General features: G+C 44.1%; 3 protein-coding genes across 3 annotated transcripts; 2 read left to right on the top strand and 1 right to left on the bottom strand.

Moving 5' to 3' along the window:
• Positions 1–1,860: 1,860 nt before the first annotated feature.
• Positions 1,861–2,478, top strand: GL218_04853 (uncharacterized protein; the record flags this gene model as incomplete). The annotated part of the gene is made up of 1 exon (XM_033581483.1): positions 1,861–2,478. The coding sequence occupies one exon, from the start codon at positions 1,861–1,863 to the stop codon at positions 2,476–2,478; it is 618 nt and encodes a 205-aa protein (XP_033435591.1).
• Positions 2,479–11,240: 8,762 nt separating this feature from the next.
• Positions 11,241–13,796, top strand: GL218_04852 (GTPase-activating protein; the record flags this gene model as incomplete). The annotated part of the gene is made up of 5 exons (XM_033581482.1): positions 11,241–11,433; positions 11,500–11,633; positions 11,687–11,935; positions 11,990–13,583; positions 13,636–13,796. The coding sequence occupies 5 exons, from the start codon at positions 11,241–11,243 to the stop codon at positions 13,794–13,796; spliced, it is 2,331 nt and encodes a 776-aa protein (XP_033435522.1).
• A 998-nt stretch (positions 13,797–14,794) lies between these two features.
• Positions 14,795–16,315, bottom strand: GL218_04851 (uncharacterized protein; the record flags this gene model as incomplete). Its single annotated transcript, XM_033581481.1, has 2 exons — positions 14,795–16,057; positions 16,226–16,315. The coding sequence occupies 2 exons, from the start codon at positions 16,313–16,315 to the stop codon at positions 14,795–14,797; spliced, it is 1,353 nt and encodes a 450-aa protein (XP_033435523.1).
• Positions 16,316–18,268: the final 1,953 nt, after the last annotated feature.

Raw genomic sequence — 18,268 nt, 5'->3', positions numbered from 1 at the left:
ACCGAGCCTATGCTCTCGTACTGTAACGTCTTACGGCTAAGAGCTGCTTGTAAGCTCAACATGTGATTCTGGAAAGGGACCCTGTAATGTTCGGCCTATTCTGGAACCTATACCGCAAGCAGCTACTGTTTAGCTCCTTACAAATGCACTAACACGTCTTCTAAGCCACTCAATGCTTCGCTATTGGCAATGAGAATCTGCGACATTGCTCTCAACATGGGGCCGAACTCCACAATAATAACCTAGGTAGGCGGAGCGGACCTACGCGTAAGAGTCAAATAGAAATTCCGGGGGATTCGTGGGGAAAGGAATACATACCTTAGTGTACATCTATGACTTGGGATGTTTTAGTGTTCCCTCGCCATTACTCGTGTCATGTGTACGTCTTAACTTAAGATATTGTTGGCATGTGATTCAAAGTTTCCTCCCTACTTGGAGCTGAGAATGTGGGGGATATAGTAAAGGGAATGATGAGGTCATGCCTAAGATCTCTTAATTATGACCAATTGGAGAAGTTGGAGATTGAAAGTACCGGGGTTACACACTGCCGAGGTACGCTTAGAGGATCCACAGTAAGTCGCCCGCACCGGACTGCAAGAGCTGTAAGAAACTTGAGACTTCTCTTGCCGACTCTATGCTATCACTACAAGATTTTCGGGGCAAGCACATGGCATCCGCCTCCAGTTTCCCCGGGATAATCTATCCGCTTATAACAGGTAGGTATGTTTCTGCATTGCCATATATCAATTTAGCGAGCCGATTCTTTCTCAATTTTATGTTTCCGACGTTAATCTATTCTATGGTGATGGAATAGAAACAGTCGACTCAGATTATCGACATATGAAATTAAACAAGAGCAAATGTTTAAGGGGGCCTTCTACAATGCCCAAGATATTCCAAATCTTCCGCAATGACACATTACTTCCTCGCAAATAATAGTTACATGTTAAAAGTTTGGCAGTTGTAAGTTTTAGTATTGCCTTATGCTACAAGTTATTCGTCATATTACTATGGGTAAATTGTAGCGTAGAACCATAGCTGGTGTACAGTCCGAGTTTCGCTCTTTGACACGTCTCTCAACACGTCTCTCGCTACAGTCAACATATCATCACTAAACACTGTACGTTGTGTTACCTGTAACGAACAGAGTTACGTCAGATTGTTTCGAGATTGAAAAAACAGTCCCTTTTGTACGTGATGGTTCAATTATACAAGAACCACCACGATGGATCGCCGCGCCTATTAGCGCTGTCATAATTTCATACTCAAGCCTGAGATGGGTTATTAAGCGCCTGCGTCTCAAGCTGGACGGCACCATAGCCAGTCATTCTTTTTGTTACCGCTGGACAAGGGACAAAACCACAAGCACAGACCACTGTCGATTAGGTCCTTGATTGGCCAACAGCACTTCAATTGGGAAACTCCCGATTTAGAAGCCTTTCGAACTGACCTGCGACTGAAAGCTCAAAGGCCAGTTGACCATCTTTGTTGGCCCTGTTGTATCAACTTACGCAGTATTGGGCGCTTGTTTGTCAATGGATTCACAGATTCAAATATAGCTGTGTTTCCATTGTTTTCATATTTAAATATCATTCAATGTTCCTCAAGGACTGAGTCTACTTTCTTGTACACATGTTTCCTTCGTCACTACTCTAACACATACGACACTGGATGTCTTTGATTCACTCTGCATTCATTTAGCATCATTAGCATATAATTACTTAACAGTCTTTTAACTGAAGGTTTCTACGGTTTACCATTTATCGTTTATTTGCCTAGATTATCTTGGAATCATATACAGCCTCAGCAAAATTTCATATACATACCTAATAGCCAGACGAGAAAAAGCAAAGGGAAATAATGGCTATCAAATCCCTCATCACACGATTTGGCAAAGGTGCCGCCACCAAGCAGATGTACATCTACGAGACATGGCTACGTTGGGTCGTCCGCGGAATCCAGTTCGTACTCGCCGTCGTTGTCTGTGGTCTATATGGACGTCGCGTCGACCATGATCATAGGCACGGGAACGGTCAGTCAGCCGCGTGGATTTACGCGCTATTCGTCGCCGGGTTTTCATGCATCACCTGTCTTTTATACTCTATCCCCAACCCGTTCGGCCGCCTGCAGTCCCACCGCCTCTTTGCCTGGGACCTTATCCTCTTCGTCCTTTGGGTTGCCCTCTTCGGCACCTTTGCCGCCATCTTCCTCAAACGTGAGGAAGATGAGTACGAGGGCACCAGCGTCGCACTAATGAAGTGCGCTGTCTGGATTGATCTCGTGAATTGCGTTTTCTGGCTCTGCACCGGCCTTTACGGCTGCTTCCGTACTTTTGTCGGCAGGAAGGTGAATGGGAAGATCGATGAGTATTCTAACAAGGTTGAGGATGGAATCAACGCCAAGGTGGACCAATACGCGGGTTCCGCAAAGAACAACTTCAGTATGAAACTTAATCCTTTGCGCAACGAGACAGTATGAGCTAGGAATACGTGGGAAGAGCTGGTTACCTCATACGTTGAATAACGATACTCACGGCTGTATGATAGGATTGGGTTATGGGGGTGTTTTTCATGCATAGCATTACGGGCGGTTGCATATAGACTACTAGACGGGCTTCATCAGTTAGAAGCGATGTCTCAGACTGGTCCCCTTGGGTTCCATTTTTCGGGAACCACCAAGGGCATCCATTAATAATATTATTGTCTTTTACATCACCATATATTCCTTACAATAAATATGATTTGTATTGGATTTTAACTTTGCACGAACTAGATATTGTGTCCTAGGTGACACCTCTGGCCCTCTAACCACTTCTACAGTAGCCAAAGGAAGACTAAATCAAGCTTCAAATATATCGTAACACTACCTCCTAAGAATTATTTTATAGTTATAACTTCCTTGTATATACTTCTCTACCTCTGGTTCGTTCATTCATACTCTAATCTTGTTTGAAATGTCTTTGTTTAACTAGTATATTATATCTAGCTGAGTATCTCAGGTAAGTAGGTCAGAAGGTAGTTATCACGGTTTTCCAATACCTTCTCATCCATATGTCTTCAATATGCCTAATTCTTCTATGATAAATATGCTCTACCATCCATATATTGGTTCAGGAGCTATGCTGCCACGGCGATGAACTTCTAGCTAATCAAAACTTTCTAGCCCAGCGATTTGGCACTACAACAACTAGTCGTAACAAAGTGATGCTTTGGAGAGGTCGTATAGGCAACTCCTATGTATAGATGTTCTAGACCACCATGCTATATTAAGATACAAAAGAAATCATAATTTAGCAATGCCACTTTTTATCAAAAGCATTATTCAACATTTCCCTTGTTATGTATCTACTTCCTTTGATGAACTATACAAACCATGTAATCAGATGTCGATATAATCCCCCGTTCCTCTAACTAGATAGCGAAATTTGATCCACACAAATCCTTTACAGTCAATATTGTTTCAAACCAATTCTTTCTCCGATTTTAACCCTAATCTAAGCAAAATGTCTACTAAGGATACTCGCCTTACACACAAATCCCTCCCACGACTTATAATTCCATCAGGGAGTCGTCGGGCGGAGCCTGAGGAGATTACTGTGAGTCGTGTCGAGGACTTCCTAGACTACTGTATCAAGCACAAAAAGGCACCTATCACGCGGCTCCCAGATATCGCCTTTATCCCCCCTCCGGGCTCTCTGGGCTCGAGTTCGGATAATACAGAAGACCAGAGGAAGGTAAAGGAGCCCGAAAAGAAGCCCAGCAGTCATGAAGATCTGGAAGATCCGCGTACTCTCGCATTTACAGATTGTGAATACGACTTGTTAGATGCGTTGCAAGCACAGCTTGCTGGGGTGAAGGTGTTGCATCATAATTTATATCACGAGACGACCGTCGACCCGGATAATAAGGAAGCAATGGCGAAGTGCAAAAAAGCTAGAACTGAGCGGGAGCAGATTAATAACGAGATCTCGGAAATTTATCGAAAAAGGGGTATTCGCCGAGACTTTAGACGGGATGCTAACCACCCTAAAGGCATACTGAATTGGTGATTGCCTAGGCGGGCGAGTATTAGGGGATATCAATGGGCGACTATGGAAAGGGGGTAAGTGCGCGAAACCTCCTTTGTTAATGATTTTTATGATGTTTATGATTGCTACGATTATCGGTATACCAATGAAGTCGCACAGGATGTGACATTTCTGCACTATGTAAAATAGGGGAGGAAGGCTAGGAATAATAAACAAAACAATAATTCTTCAACTTGCTCTCTTATTATCGTCGAGGTTGTTCCTAGCGATATTTCAAGCACTTTAGGTAATATCTTGAGTTTCGACTTTGAGCCTCAAAATTGGCCTTGAAAATAAGTAATGGGTTTCCACATGGCCATAAACCCTTAAGATTATTGTTTGGAAACTACATGGACTTAGTAGAATCTCAAGCATATCGATGAGTAATCTAACTAGGCTGCAAAGAATGTAAGTTGGTGAACAATGAGAGTGTTCCCGAACAGCTGAGAAGTTCACAAACAATCTCTTTGTTTCCATTGCTTGAGTAAATTGAATTGTTCCAACAGAAACATAAATATATGCGACTTCGCGCACAAGGTCATTCATCGATCTATGAACAACAAAGGACATAACATAGTATCTAAGTTGGCTATCTCAATATAAATTCGTGAACATTTCAACTTGCAAATCCAACGCAGATCTCACATATCCAATCCTTAAAATACCAATATCTAAGTTATTCAGGCCAAAACTAAAAAAAAGATCTTATCGAATACAACTTTCACTTTACATACTATGTCTAGCCAAGGTTCGTTAAGAAAAGGCTCGTTCAGAGAACACGCTGAACAAGAGATGTCGACTCGAGGGCAGGCAACCACGGGCCAGTCTCAAAACGAGGAGACGCCCTTAAAAAGCCCCTCACGGAAACTCTCCTATGAGTTACTTCCCGAGATTCTCTCCGTGATTAGGGCAGCCCCGCCGGTCTTGACGAAGGGCGATGGGAATGTGGTGGTGCTAGATCCTCTAGGCAATCTACCTGACCATCAAGATTCAAACCAGGTAGGACAAAACACATTGGGACCGAAACCGACGCTCCTTAGACGCAACGCGCTCTGCCGACGCGTGACAGCGCCCGTGGGGTTTAAAAAAGAGATTCCTGACGATGACAGTGGTCCAAAGGACTACTTTTCTTTCCCATTCGTGGAACCCCCTCCGCCGTGCTCACCTGCGGCAGAGGAACTTCGCAACGCATGGGAGAGCCTTCAAAGGCCTATCCGAGCTCACTCGTTGCCCTCGCGTCAATTCCACAAACCTGAGAATTCTCGCAGCTAGTAATTGTACGTGACCGGGGAGTATTGCGGGAGGCCGGTCTATGCATATTTTAAAAAAAACACCAAGTTGTATATAAAGGAAGAGAGAGAGGTGATGTGGAGTAGACGTGTTTCCCTTGTTTCGCTATTTATTTCCCTGTTTATTTCTAAATGTTTTCTGGGGTTAGGAGTTAGAATTAGCAATGTTATGAGAATCAATCCTCTAACATGAAGCGTAAATGTTTCTACAACCATAGTAAGTCTTAGACCCCCGAGTGTGGGGATTCGTCCATAGACTAAAAGAGGTAGCAATGCAATAAAGTGAATAACGGCTTCGGCTCGGGTTTGGCCTAGCGTAGCCTAATTAAAGAGTTTGTCGATTGCTTAACCTACTACAGTTTAGTAAAGCTGCGTGACCATAGATGATCGGCGTAGCGGTAATGGTGATAAACAGAACCATGAAGTACATAAGTGGCCATAGCTTATAGATATCGATAGATATCTTGGATTGACCCATGGGGGAACTCCTAGGAGGGGTTTCAGTACTTGGTAAGTGCGGGAGACTCGATTTCTTTTTTTAGATAGATATCAAGTCTGTGCCCTTCAGAGCGTTGGTACATAGACAAGGGGATGGGATAATCAATAAGTAGAACTGTATGATGATTCCCGTGTTCGGAAAGAAGAGTCTTTTATTTTATTTTTATTTTTTGAGACCTCGTAAAGGTTAAATGAGCGTACAATAAAAATTTCAGCATCGCTTTTGACATTGTAACTGTAGTATAGTAGTTAAATACTGAGTTGTTATGATGAATGCTGTTAATGTTACTCTATTAGGATGTTGTTGGCTACGTTCATGATATCTTGGGCACCACCAGCACTAGTTGCACTTAGGAGTGGTATGTAAGTTTGCTTTCTCGTGTGAATTGGCATTTTCAGCTTAGACTAGCCCAGCCAACAAATAACCACCCTACCATGTAGTCATTTCTATCATAATGTAGAGACGACTTTAGGACCTAGGTTTCCTGGGACGGGAAATGGATTCAACAATGCGTCAAATAAATCGCCCCTTGTGGAAATTCTGCAGTATTTATGGTCGCCGACTAACAAAAACGACGAAGTGATCGATCTAGTCGGGTTAAGACGCCATGGCAAACGGTGGCTGAGGCTACTTTTCCCGGCGAAATGGACGGTTGATGGAGATCGACAAGGGTACCGGCTCGTAAAGCTGAGAGCTGAGAGAACAGACAAAGAAATTCGTAAATATTGCATCACATGAGCATAAGTGATGTAGGTATATGGAATACAAGATTGTCGAGTGACAGCATATGAAACCGATATCATATCAAGAGCTGCCTGTCCCCGGAATAGCGGTGCAGAGCTTGTATACGTGGTGGACGGGTGTCACTACGTCACAACTGTCAAACAGTAATATGTGTTATCAGATCTGGTGAACATTAGACCTGTCATATGCAAGGCTAAGGTTCCTCCTGGCTCGTCATACGAAGCACATGTACGCAGGTATGCGCTGCATCCATGCGAGGAAGCAGGAGGATCTTTGGACGATGTTTCGAGATTTCTGCAGTCATCAAAATTCCAGCACGAGACTAGTAACGCTGAAAGGATAACGGCATCGCCCCGACGTGCTGGTATTGGGTACGCATTTGAGAATCGATTCGCTACCCAACGGCGTTCCTGCGTCGGCGGATGGCATTGCAGCACTAAAGTGTATGCAGCCCTGTCTCCCGATCAATGTACGTATGTACTAGGCTAGGTTGAGCTGACAATGGACATACCCGACATAGTCACGATGGTCAAGAGGACGGTCGTAATTCTAAAATACTCCGAAACCCCAGAAGTACCGGGAACAAGCGCGCTAAATAAGTGCATCTTGGTCTATTCCCACGAATGAAATTCATCTGGGGTGATCGTAGTGGGAGCTTTTTGGTTCTTGGCATGTGTTTGATGGTTTACCTTTGATTATCAGTATGTAGTTCATCCCGAGAGTCTGGAGCCCCTAAGCGTTGAAGTATCTCTCATTTAATATCGAATACTAATGACTGGATTTGAAAAAGCAAGGGAGAAATATGCAATAGACTTATTATTCTCTCAAGGATGGAATTAATGGTAAACCATACAGTAAATGTAGCTGACGATGGGTAAGAAACAATACCCTTGCTACTGCTTATCTTGACTTGATCGCCTTTCTTGGCGGATCGTGGATTTGTGGTAACCCAAGCTTGGAATAGGGCGAACAAACGAACGGATCTCGCAAACATGTGGTAGGCTAAGCATACCTTGGTCGAGGATTGTTATCGCCTGCCTGGTCGCCTGGACCCTAGGTTTGGTACCTAACGTAATGTACATACTCACGGGAAACTCGTTGGTAGATCGTGAAAGCAGAACAGATTTCCACGTGTCGAATCTACATAGCGACACCAGGGTTCAACAATTCGATACGGAATGCCAATCTAACAGCTTCAACCTAACCTAATAAGTTGCAGTAACTCGCAGTAACTTGCAGCGGTAGCGTCGACGCAAAGCTCGTCCCCGCAAAGCGGCTAACCTATGTTGGTATCCTTTATACAATGTCTATACCTATTCGTATAATGTACCTAATTTGTACAATACGTAGACATTTGGTACTGAGATGTATGTTAAGTGCCTAACATATTTAGAAAGCCATTCGCAGACGGGTGGAATCTTGGCTTTATTTACTGCATGATGATGGATAACGGTTTACACGGTGGCGGCCGAATCAGAGTTAATCCCCCCTTCCGGACAGCAGAGAAATACACTACGGTATCTCTTGGTGAGCGTTTCATCAACTACTTTGGGTTTCTTAGAAAATAGGTGGCTGAAGCTGACGGGGTGACATGGTTGGTTTGCCGTCGAGTTATCCCTTTCTGTCCTAGTCATGTCTTCATGACGTTTCTAAGCGCCCATGTTAATAATACTTCATGCGTTGAAACAAAACAAGACAGCTGTGGGCTGCCTTATTTTCGAGATGCCAAATTAGAAAATGCGACACTGCCGCCCGCTTAAGAGGATAGAAAATTTCTTTTTCTCGACGCTTTATGCACAACATATCCATAAAGTAAGTAATTTTAGGCAGATGGGATATGTCTAATCTGATTCGTACGAGACGGGAATTTTGTTTCGAGCAGAGACCGAGAGTCATCCTTTTAGCATTTGTCTTTTATTGGTGAGCACTTCATAAATTGCATTATCTCGATAACTTACAAGTCTAAGTTACGTGGAGTCGGAAAGTTTGCGCCGACAACCTTTTCTCATTAGTTTGGTGGAACCCTTTGCACTCTCTGAGTTCTTTACCCCTGGTTCCCCCTGTCAGACAAAGCCTTTATTGGTTGGCAAATGGATGATGTTCCTGGATAAGTGGAGAGCCATGAAAAGGAATACATTACCTATGTACAACGACATACTTGTTAAAGTTTAGATAACTAATGCTAATATATACGCTAGAACTAATATAGTAATGTATCCAGATGCATGGATGTATAGATGAATTTAATCCTATGGAGAAACGGAATCCTCATAAAACTTAACAATGGGACTCCTTCACTCCGAGTCTTTTTCACTTTGTTTCGAAACGGCATAATGATACGAGTTATGGTTAATAAATCTTATACATAAGGATTAGTCGCCTTATTGTTGACTATATCATACCATAGTAAAGTTCCCTCGGAGAGACCGATGCGAAGAAACACGCTTCTTTACTTACACCAAACCCTGTTTATGTTTCATATCAACTCTGTGCCGTAATGCTTGTTAATCATCACGAAGTATTTCATGGAATAATGTATCTTAAATATATTGATAGTTATAGCTTCTTAGCCAAATATCTTAGGATTTAATCCGTCTTCACTACCGTGTATGCTACATAACATCCATCCTCTCAAATAGTTCCAACAATATATTACTCGTAATAAAGATTGGGATAGCTATTTGTTTTGATTTGTTTCCATGCCATTGAAAATGTATCGGGATGATACTATGACTTCTCGGACTCGCAAACAAATTCCCATGGCTTGATTATCATCGTTATTATATAAATTTATGAACAGGGTTAGAGGTGATGTTGATGTTATGTTAATTAGCGCCTACGCGGAGTACATACTTCATACAGTCTAAGTGATAACGTTAAAATGTACACTAATGCAACCGTTCCCGACGGAGTCGACCCATAATCGCTTCCCCCACCTCCAAGGTTCTTATTTTCCGCTTACAATGGATATATCCTTAACCTAATATATACATAACTCTATAATACATATCTACATACATAGAAGAGAGATTTTAAAAATAAACATATTATAGTGACTTGTGCGACCGCTAGACCGCTAGACAGAAAACAGCCCATCCCTGACAGCGACCGGCATTGACATGCACAAATACGGTACAGTACACACCCATCTCGACGTTATCTGACTCTCTCATTCGTCTAAGAGGGAAGATGAAAAAGAAAGAAGAACGAAAAAAAAAAAAAAAGGATCGAGGCTACAACTACCTATGTATTTTGACCTTACATACTTTAACTGACATCTATTTTTTATCTTGATTTCACAATTGAATTTTTATCTTCGACGTCTATCATTTAAGCATTTACGGAATATAGGTACATTTCACATTATTAAATAATACTTACTAAATACCTTTTACGGTATCTTCATGTTCCTTCCCCCTTTACAGCTATTATATACTGTTAGTGTTACCTAGACCCAGGTCACTTCCGGATTAATCGATAGCGTCAAGCCTTTCCTTCTGCTTTTGTACATGCAGCCGACTATCTAACCGAATTATCACCTTTTTATTATTATTTTATCAACGTGGCTGTGGTACCTATAGGCGTACCTACTACATACATCTACATTCACCCACTTTACCTACATACACTCTCGAGTTTCCCCCCCCAAAGGCCCCCCCCAAAAAAGTGTTTCTACCCATCCACCATCCCGCAGTTATCCAAGACAAGAACTTCCCACCCCTTTATTATTGTACACCACACAATCGTACACCCCGACCATCTTGCGCCCTGTCGCAGCCCAGTCATTGAGCGCCGACCCCTCTCTCGCCTTCTTCGTCTTAGTCAATTTCCAACCAATTCCGTGCAACATCTAGCATAACCTCTTGAGGACCCTATGTCTTGAGACTTATCCGTGTGTACGACTTAATTCTTCCAATTCTGCGGCTAGTTTTGTCGCAGCGCAACCCAGCGCAGCCCTTTCATCGTCCGTTCAGACCGGCCCTACGTTGTCAGACCTTCAGTAGCAGACCAACCGAAAATTGTCGATATAATCCGGGACGGGAAACTTATCACGATACCCGCTCTCCGTAATTGGTGATAGACCACAAGACTCCCGATTGTCTTATTTAATCGCAGTCGATTCTTGGCTTTATACGTATATCCATCCATACGCATTCGCCCACCTTGTTGGCCGATCGATAAGCAGTCAGAAGAAACCTCCCTTGCGGGAATCTAAATCAACTACCCGAAAATCGAAACATTTCCGGTTTAACCACGTTTAATCTGGCCCTCGCTGGATCGTTGTGCCTTCCTCGACCCCGATCTATTCTACGCATTGGCGGAATAATTCACGCCCACGTATATCGATTGTAGATCGAGCAATTCAACATAAATCTAGCATTACGCGATCGATGAGACAATTTCTCGACTGTTTCTACTACTGCCTCTTGTAGAGTATACTTATCGAAGTCCGATAGATTGTAAATATAACGACAGTGCAGGTTCGATAAAGGCGTGTCTCGGTGTTGAGTTGGATGTTTTGGTATTTTGGAATGATCGCAATTCGTTGTTGTGCTTAGCTTGCTACTATAGTGTTGTCAGCGAGCGGCATTAACGCCATTGAACGATTGAAACTAAGTTATTACTCTCGAACATGTCAGTCATGTTACAAACACCATCTAGGGCGTCGACGGCCTCGTCTTCCTCCTTCCAACCGATATCGCGTCAAAACACCATGTCTTCCTATGAGGGCTCGCGCTCGGCGCGACAGTCTAAGCGAATGTCTATGTCAGCTCTGTACCTATCTATGTCGGCAAACGAGTCGGATTTAGAAATTGAAGATGATCTCGCAAAAGGTAAGAGGGTCACGAGAGTTGATTTCGGTGAGATGGTACAATGCTAACATTGGGGGTGGATTACAGCACAGAAGATACTGCGCGAGTTGAAGTCTAAAATCTCTTCGCAGTCGAAGAAGAACTTTGTCCTTGAAAAGGATGTTCGGTATCTCGACTCTCGAATTGCTTTACTTATTCAAAATCGAATGGCATTAGAAGAGGTTTGTCAAATTTCCTGTCCTATAAATACCATCGCGACTAAACGGATATCTAGCAAAACGAAGTGGCCAGCCATCTCGAAGACGCGACCGACTTACAGGAGGGCGCGTTTCCTAACGACGACAAAACGCAGAAATATGGTAATCTTCTGTTCTTGTTGCAATCTGAGCCCAGGCATATTGCACATCTCTGCAGATTGGTTTCTATGTCTGAGATCGACTCGCTTCTGCAGACAGTTATGTTTACTATATATGGAAACCAGTATGAAAGCCGAGAAGAACATCTCCTCTTGACTATGTTTCAAGTAAGTCGATAACCATCCCCTCGTGATGGCGTGGTTCTGATTAACTGTATCCAGTCTGTCCTTACCTACCAATTTGATACGACTCCCGAATATTCATCTCTTCTCCGAGCCAATACGCCGGTTTCTCGTATGATGACCACCTACACTAGGCGTGGGCCGGGGCAGAGCTTCTTGCGATCGGTATTGGCACAGAGAATCAACAGCCTAATCGAGTTAACAGATCTAGATCTTGAGATCAATCCTTTGAAAGTCTACGAACGCATGTGTCAACAGATCGAGGAGGATACCGGTAGCCTTCCGCCATCACTTCCTAGGGGGATCACTGGCGAACAAGCAGCGGAAAATCCTCAGGTACAGAAAATTATAGAGCCGCGTTTGACAATGTTAACGGAAATCGCCAACGGTTTCCTACAAACAATCATTGATGGGCTTGACGAGGCCCCCTATGGGATCCGATGGATATGTAAACAGATTCGAAGTTTGACCAAACGAAAGTATCCCGACGCGAACGATCAGGTTATCTGCACGTTGATCGGTGGTTTTTTCTTCCTACGTTTCATCAATCCCGCCATCGTCACACCGAAATCATACATGCTCATCGATGGAGTGCCGTCTGATCGACCACGCCGAACTCTCACATTGGTCGCTAAGATGCTACAGAACCTGGCTAATAAGCCATCGTATGCAAAAGAACCATACATGGCCAAGTTACAGCCATTCATCCAACAGAACAAGGACCGCGTCAACAAGTTCATGTTGGATCTCTGTGAAGTCCAAGATTTTTATGAGAGTCTCGAGATGGATAATTACGTAGCGCTGTCGAAGAAGGACCTTGAGCTTTCTATTACCCTAAACGAGATATATGCCATGCACTCTTTGATCGAAAAGCATTGTGGGGAACTGTGTAAGGACGAAAATTCACACTTGGCTCAAATTATATCCGAATTAGGTCACGCACCTACACAAGTACCTCGAAAGGAGAATAGGGCTATCAACCTTCCCCTATTTAGCCGATGGGAGACAGCCATAGACGATCTGACTGCCGCCCTAGACATCACGCAGGAGGAAGTCTACTTTATGGAAGCCAAGTCCATCTTCGTACAAGTTATGCGCTCTATCCCTGCTACCAGCTCAGTCGCCCGGCGGCCCCTGCGTCTAGAGAGAATTGCGGATGCGGCGGCTACGTCAAGAAATGACGCGGTGATGGTTCGGAAAGGTATCCGTGCCATGGAACTACTTAGTCAACTTCAAGAGATGAAGGTTATTGATAAGTCCGACCAATTTGGCTTATTAAGGGATGAGGTCGAACAGGAGCTACAACATCTAGGCTCCTTGAAAGACGGTGTAATCGCTGAGACAGCTAAACTCGAAGAAGTCTACAAGACTATCAGAGATCATAACGCGTACCTTGTTGGCCAACTCGAGACATACAAGAGTTATCTTCACAACGTACGAAGTCAATCCGAAGGCACGAGACGAAAGCAGCAGAAGCAGCAAGTTCTTGGACCATACAAATTTACTCACCAACAGCTAGAAAAGGAAGGTGTCATCCAGAAGAGCAATGTTCCCGACAATAGGAGAGCTAACATCTACTTCAATTTCACAAGTCCTCTACCGGGGACCTTTGTCATTTCGCTACATTATAAAGGTTAGTTATAATAAGCCTGGCTCATTTTGTTCCCCAGCTAATTGGCATATAGGGCGCAACCGTGGTCTATTAGAACTTGACCTGAAGCTTGACGACCTGTTAGAAATGCAGAAGGACAACCAAGACGACTTGGATCTGGAATACGTGCAATTCAATGTCACGAAGGTACTGGCCTTGCTAAATAAGCGCTTTGCCAGGAAGAAAGGCTGGTGATCAGTTGACACTACGTCTTAGTGAATTCGCCTCTGGACTCATCTGGTTTATTCACATTATCAACTTGCAACACGTTTGTTTACAGGACCTGGCGCGGCGTTTATGGCTCATTACGACTTGATACCATTTTCTTTGCTATATCATAGTATTGCACCCATCCCAGACGAGATTTGCGACTTATTATTGTAGGCACAGCTCCTTGGGCGCCAGTTGCGAAAACTTAATACTAGTCGGGCATTTCAAATGACTACCTAAGGCAATATCTATCTTGCCAATAGAGTTAGCTACGCCACTATGGGGCAATGACTTGGTCCGCAGTCTTGACTGCAAGCCTACATGCCGCATATGTCAACACTGTTAGGAACATGTCGTTCCTAGCATTTCTATTATATGTTACCGTCTGAGAACGGTCTATCCAACGCGAAATGGTTTCCTAGTTCAGGGAGTTTCCAGAATAATAATTGTCAATCCTCCCTTTAGGGAGTTGGAGGGGACGGGCGCAAGGTTGTGTGGTTCTAATGTTGCCGTATCGTTGGAGGCAAGTTGGGGGGAGGTGGTAGGCGTCGTTACCTAGGTTGTCGAATGTTGTTGTTATTGTCGAACAGAGGGTGTGAAACAAGCGAGGGATTATCCCTCGAATCCGTGTTGCTTAGCTGTTATTTCCTCGGCTGGTCCGGCGGCTATTGCCAATGCTATTTCTAAAGCGTCTATCTCCTCGAGCTTTCTAGCAGGGATTGTAGAGCAATGTAGCATTTAGTTTTGGGGGCTTGGTATACATATATGAATGGAAGAGCCTGGAAGGTCAAATTTGACTGGTATGAAAGGCGCATGTGGAAATACAAGTTGGGGGGTAACACTTCTAACGTATGACAATCAACTCGCAGTGTCAACATACAGAGCCTACATTGTTAGAGCTCATGATACCTCGGGTTCTATATACTTTGTATCAATATCATTCATTCCTCCAACCTCTTTAATCTAGTATCGTCATACTAGACTTATTGCACAGGAACTATCAATCTGTCAATATCAGGTCCCCATCCATCGTTTATGCCTTCAATGACTATCTCATTTGTACTGCCGGACTTAAGATCGACGTGTAGTGTGCTACTAGACACACTGCTGCCTGTTGGTAGGAATGCTAATTTCTGCGCAGCGGCACCGTTCACTCGCACGTTTGCATATCGCGCCGAGCTGTCTCCGTTCACGTAACGTATGCGCACGGTTGTGCGCGCATTCGCGTCGCTTCGTATTCCCCGGAACGTCACGGTTCCCTTATCCGGACCTCCCACATAGCCTGCCGCCGTCTGTCCAGAACACCCGCTGCAGCTTACGTTGCGCGTCTTGCCACCATATACAGCGGCTTCGCCTTCATACGCTGTCTCCGACGGCTTGGCTTTCGATGAGGAAGACGATGTCGAGGATAGGTCTGGAACCCAGGACTCGGCGTTGGCCATGGTCACGGTGGTCCCGCTGATGGTTAGGGGTAGCCATACGTATGTCGATGCCATGAGATTCTTGCTCACCCACCGGTCGCCGAGGTAGATGGCGGCGTTGCTGCCGACTGGTAGCACGTAGTTGGTCTGTGAGGTGTATGTTTTACTGCCGGCGTCGGCGAATGTCTTCCACGCGCTCCACCCCGAGGTCAGAGATGTCGAAGTGCTGTACACATTATCGTTGGGGTCCCAGCCGGTGAGCTTCGAGCCGAACATGTAGTAGCGTCCATTCAGCTTAAGCAGAGCCGGAGCTTCGATGCTGTCAGACCACAGGTACGTGCTACTCGCCACGGTGAGGTAGTCATCGGATAACCTCATGATGCGCAGGCCGTTCTGGCGGTCTTCGCTTAACAAGTAACCCGCGCCGTCATCGTCGACGAATAGACCCATGTCACGGCTCTGGTGGCTAAGTGGCTGATACGAGTTGACGTACGTGTACTTGCCGCACACGGAGTCACCAGTCGCCACGCCAACCTTGGCTTCCCCGTAGTTGGATGAGTCGATGTGCATGTACAACACGTACTTGCCCGTCTTGGCGTTATGAACGACCTTCGGTCGCTCTACGACCCTGCTCGGGCCTAAGTCGCCGCTGGCGGTACGCGAGAGGAGCGCGCCGACATAGGTCCATTGCACCAAGTCTGGGGAAGAGTAGCAGTTGACGTTCTGAAAGGCACTTCCCTCCGTCTTGTCTTCGCCGATTAGGTAGTATGTAGAGCCGACCTTGATGACACCGGCACCGTGGGCTTGCAAGTGCTCATTGTTTGACTATACGAGGATATGTTAGCGGCTGAGTGCCTATACAGCAGGTTGTGTTTGGTGTGGAGCTGTTGTGGAGTTGAAGATGGGATTGAAAAAGGGGTTAGCAAGGGGAAAATAGGGGGGAATAGGGGTTATGCTACGACGATTTGTATTTTAGGATTGAAAAGGTTGTACCGTAGTCCAAGTAGCGCCGGGTACTACTTGTAAGCTCGCCTCGGCGAGCGACGACAGAGTCGCAAAGAGTAAAGCTCGGAGGTAATGCATCTCGAGGTAAGATAAGCGGCTAGGTTAGTTAGTTAGATGCAACCAACCGAAGTGTGCATGCGGGATCGACATGCAATTCGAACGAGCGTGCGATATGTCCAGGTACGCACCGGCGAGCTGTCTTGTTCATATAATGAGCGAGAACCAGGGGTAAAGCCTCTCACCCGCTGTGGAGAAGCAATATGGATATCCGGATTTCTGGGGTAAGATCTCCCGCGACATACAATTGAAATACGAGTCGAGGCCCGCGACGGAGACAAGCGCACCAAAGACAGCTTGTGCCGTTCTCCCACTCATGTATTTTATTTGGGGTCAGATCCATATCCGCAGGCAAAGCTTTTCTCCTTAAGGAATAAAGCCGATACTACGTTAAGGGCCTTCGTGTTATTAACATGCTACTCTTCATGTTTATTGACGCGTAAATATTTATACGCTAGTAGCCCGGTTTTGATGTATCGCCCCCTATATACTCGCTGCCGTGCTGGCTATAGGGGCGGTTAAAGCTAGTTTTCGGCCATGCAGGTTTTCTGCAGTCCGGCCAGGTCCCCGTTGACCTGCTGTAGGATCGGATGAGACCCTATATGTCAGTTGATAGACGAACCCAATGCCAAGACGTGCCAACTGCATAATAAGTTGCATTCTTCATGCAGGTAGGTCGTATTGAGTCGAATGACATAAAATTTCAAATACTATCTCAACTAATTAAGTCAAGTGTATTTCTTCATGCGTATTACAAGACTTTTGAATTTATACTAACTTTATTCTGTGCCATTTGTACCGTACTCACACCAACCTATCGCAAATAGCACAAAGCGCCCAGTGAGTATTTACCTTGGGTACCAAGGCAACGCGGGACGGAAAATTAAATTCCACCATTTGGAAGAACTTCGTCAAGAATTCCTTAATTGTTCAAACTGAAGGTCAGAATCTAGCTTCATGACTCTAGTACTTTAGAGTCTTCGTTATAGAAGCCATTATCCGTAACTATAACAATACCGTGAAAAGTCCATATGGATCACCGAGCCAAGTAGATGTCAGATCAGAGTTTATTAAACTTGCCGTCAAACCATCCTATCCCATATATATATCCTACTACTGGATGAGTTTAGATATTAGTATAGGTTATTTAAGCTATAGCATACCCAAGATCCATAACCAGTATGATCTTAGGAGGATGGGGGAAGTAGAGAAACTAACTGATTTGATGTTTTCTAGACTCAATTATTTCCTTGCGCAAGTACTGTCAAGTTGTCCGTGACGTTGATAACTCATTGAATACTTTTAACCCTGAGAATAGCCACCTAGATAGTTATATTATATTATATTTTTTTGAACATTCGAAGCTTATCAGGTGCATTTCTCGCTATTAGAAAATCTAGGTCATTGCTATGTTCTTTAGTAACTACACCTTATTTTGAATTTATATCTGTCTTACCAATATATCATACCTCGCCATACGTTGAGTACTTTCGCAGACATTTATCCTATCTTCTAAGTAGTGTATTTCATTATATCCCCACAACGAAAGTTTACCTAGTTGGCATTATCTCAATACTCGCGGCCTTTACTCTACAGACACTTAATAACTACCTCTTATCTATCAATTCAAGACGTGGTTTCATACTTGATACCTACATGATAAGGATCACAGGTAAGGGTATTAAAATATGATGGCCTTGCTAAGAGATTAGGTCTATGCGCTGTGTAGTACAGTCACAGGTGACGTTATCCTACAATAATTTAGGAAACAGCCAAGACAGTTAAATAATGATTCAAAAACAATCAATTAGGCTTAAGTAATGAGCGACTCTAATACCGGATTGGTTAAGATACTGGAGTAAATCTAACTACTAGGATACATTTAACACTTATTCACTGATTTAGATCTATTAATCCACTGATAGTGACTTGAACCCTTAGAAGATAAAATTGAATTCACTAACATTAACAATT

The sequence above is a fragment of the Daldinia childiae genome, assembly GCF_008694065.1.
Source record: "Daldinia childiae strain JS-1345 chromosome Unknown Scaffold4, whole genome shotgun sequence".
Classification (NCBI taxonomy): domain Eukaryota; kingdom Fungi; phylum Ascomycota; class Sordariomycetes; order Xylariales; family Hypoxylaceae; genus Daldinia; species Daldinia childiae.
This window is presented reverse-complemented; position numbering and strand designations above follow the sequence as displayed.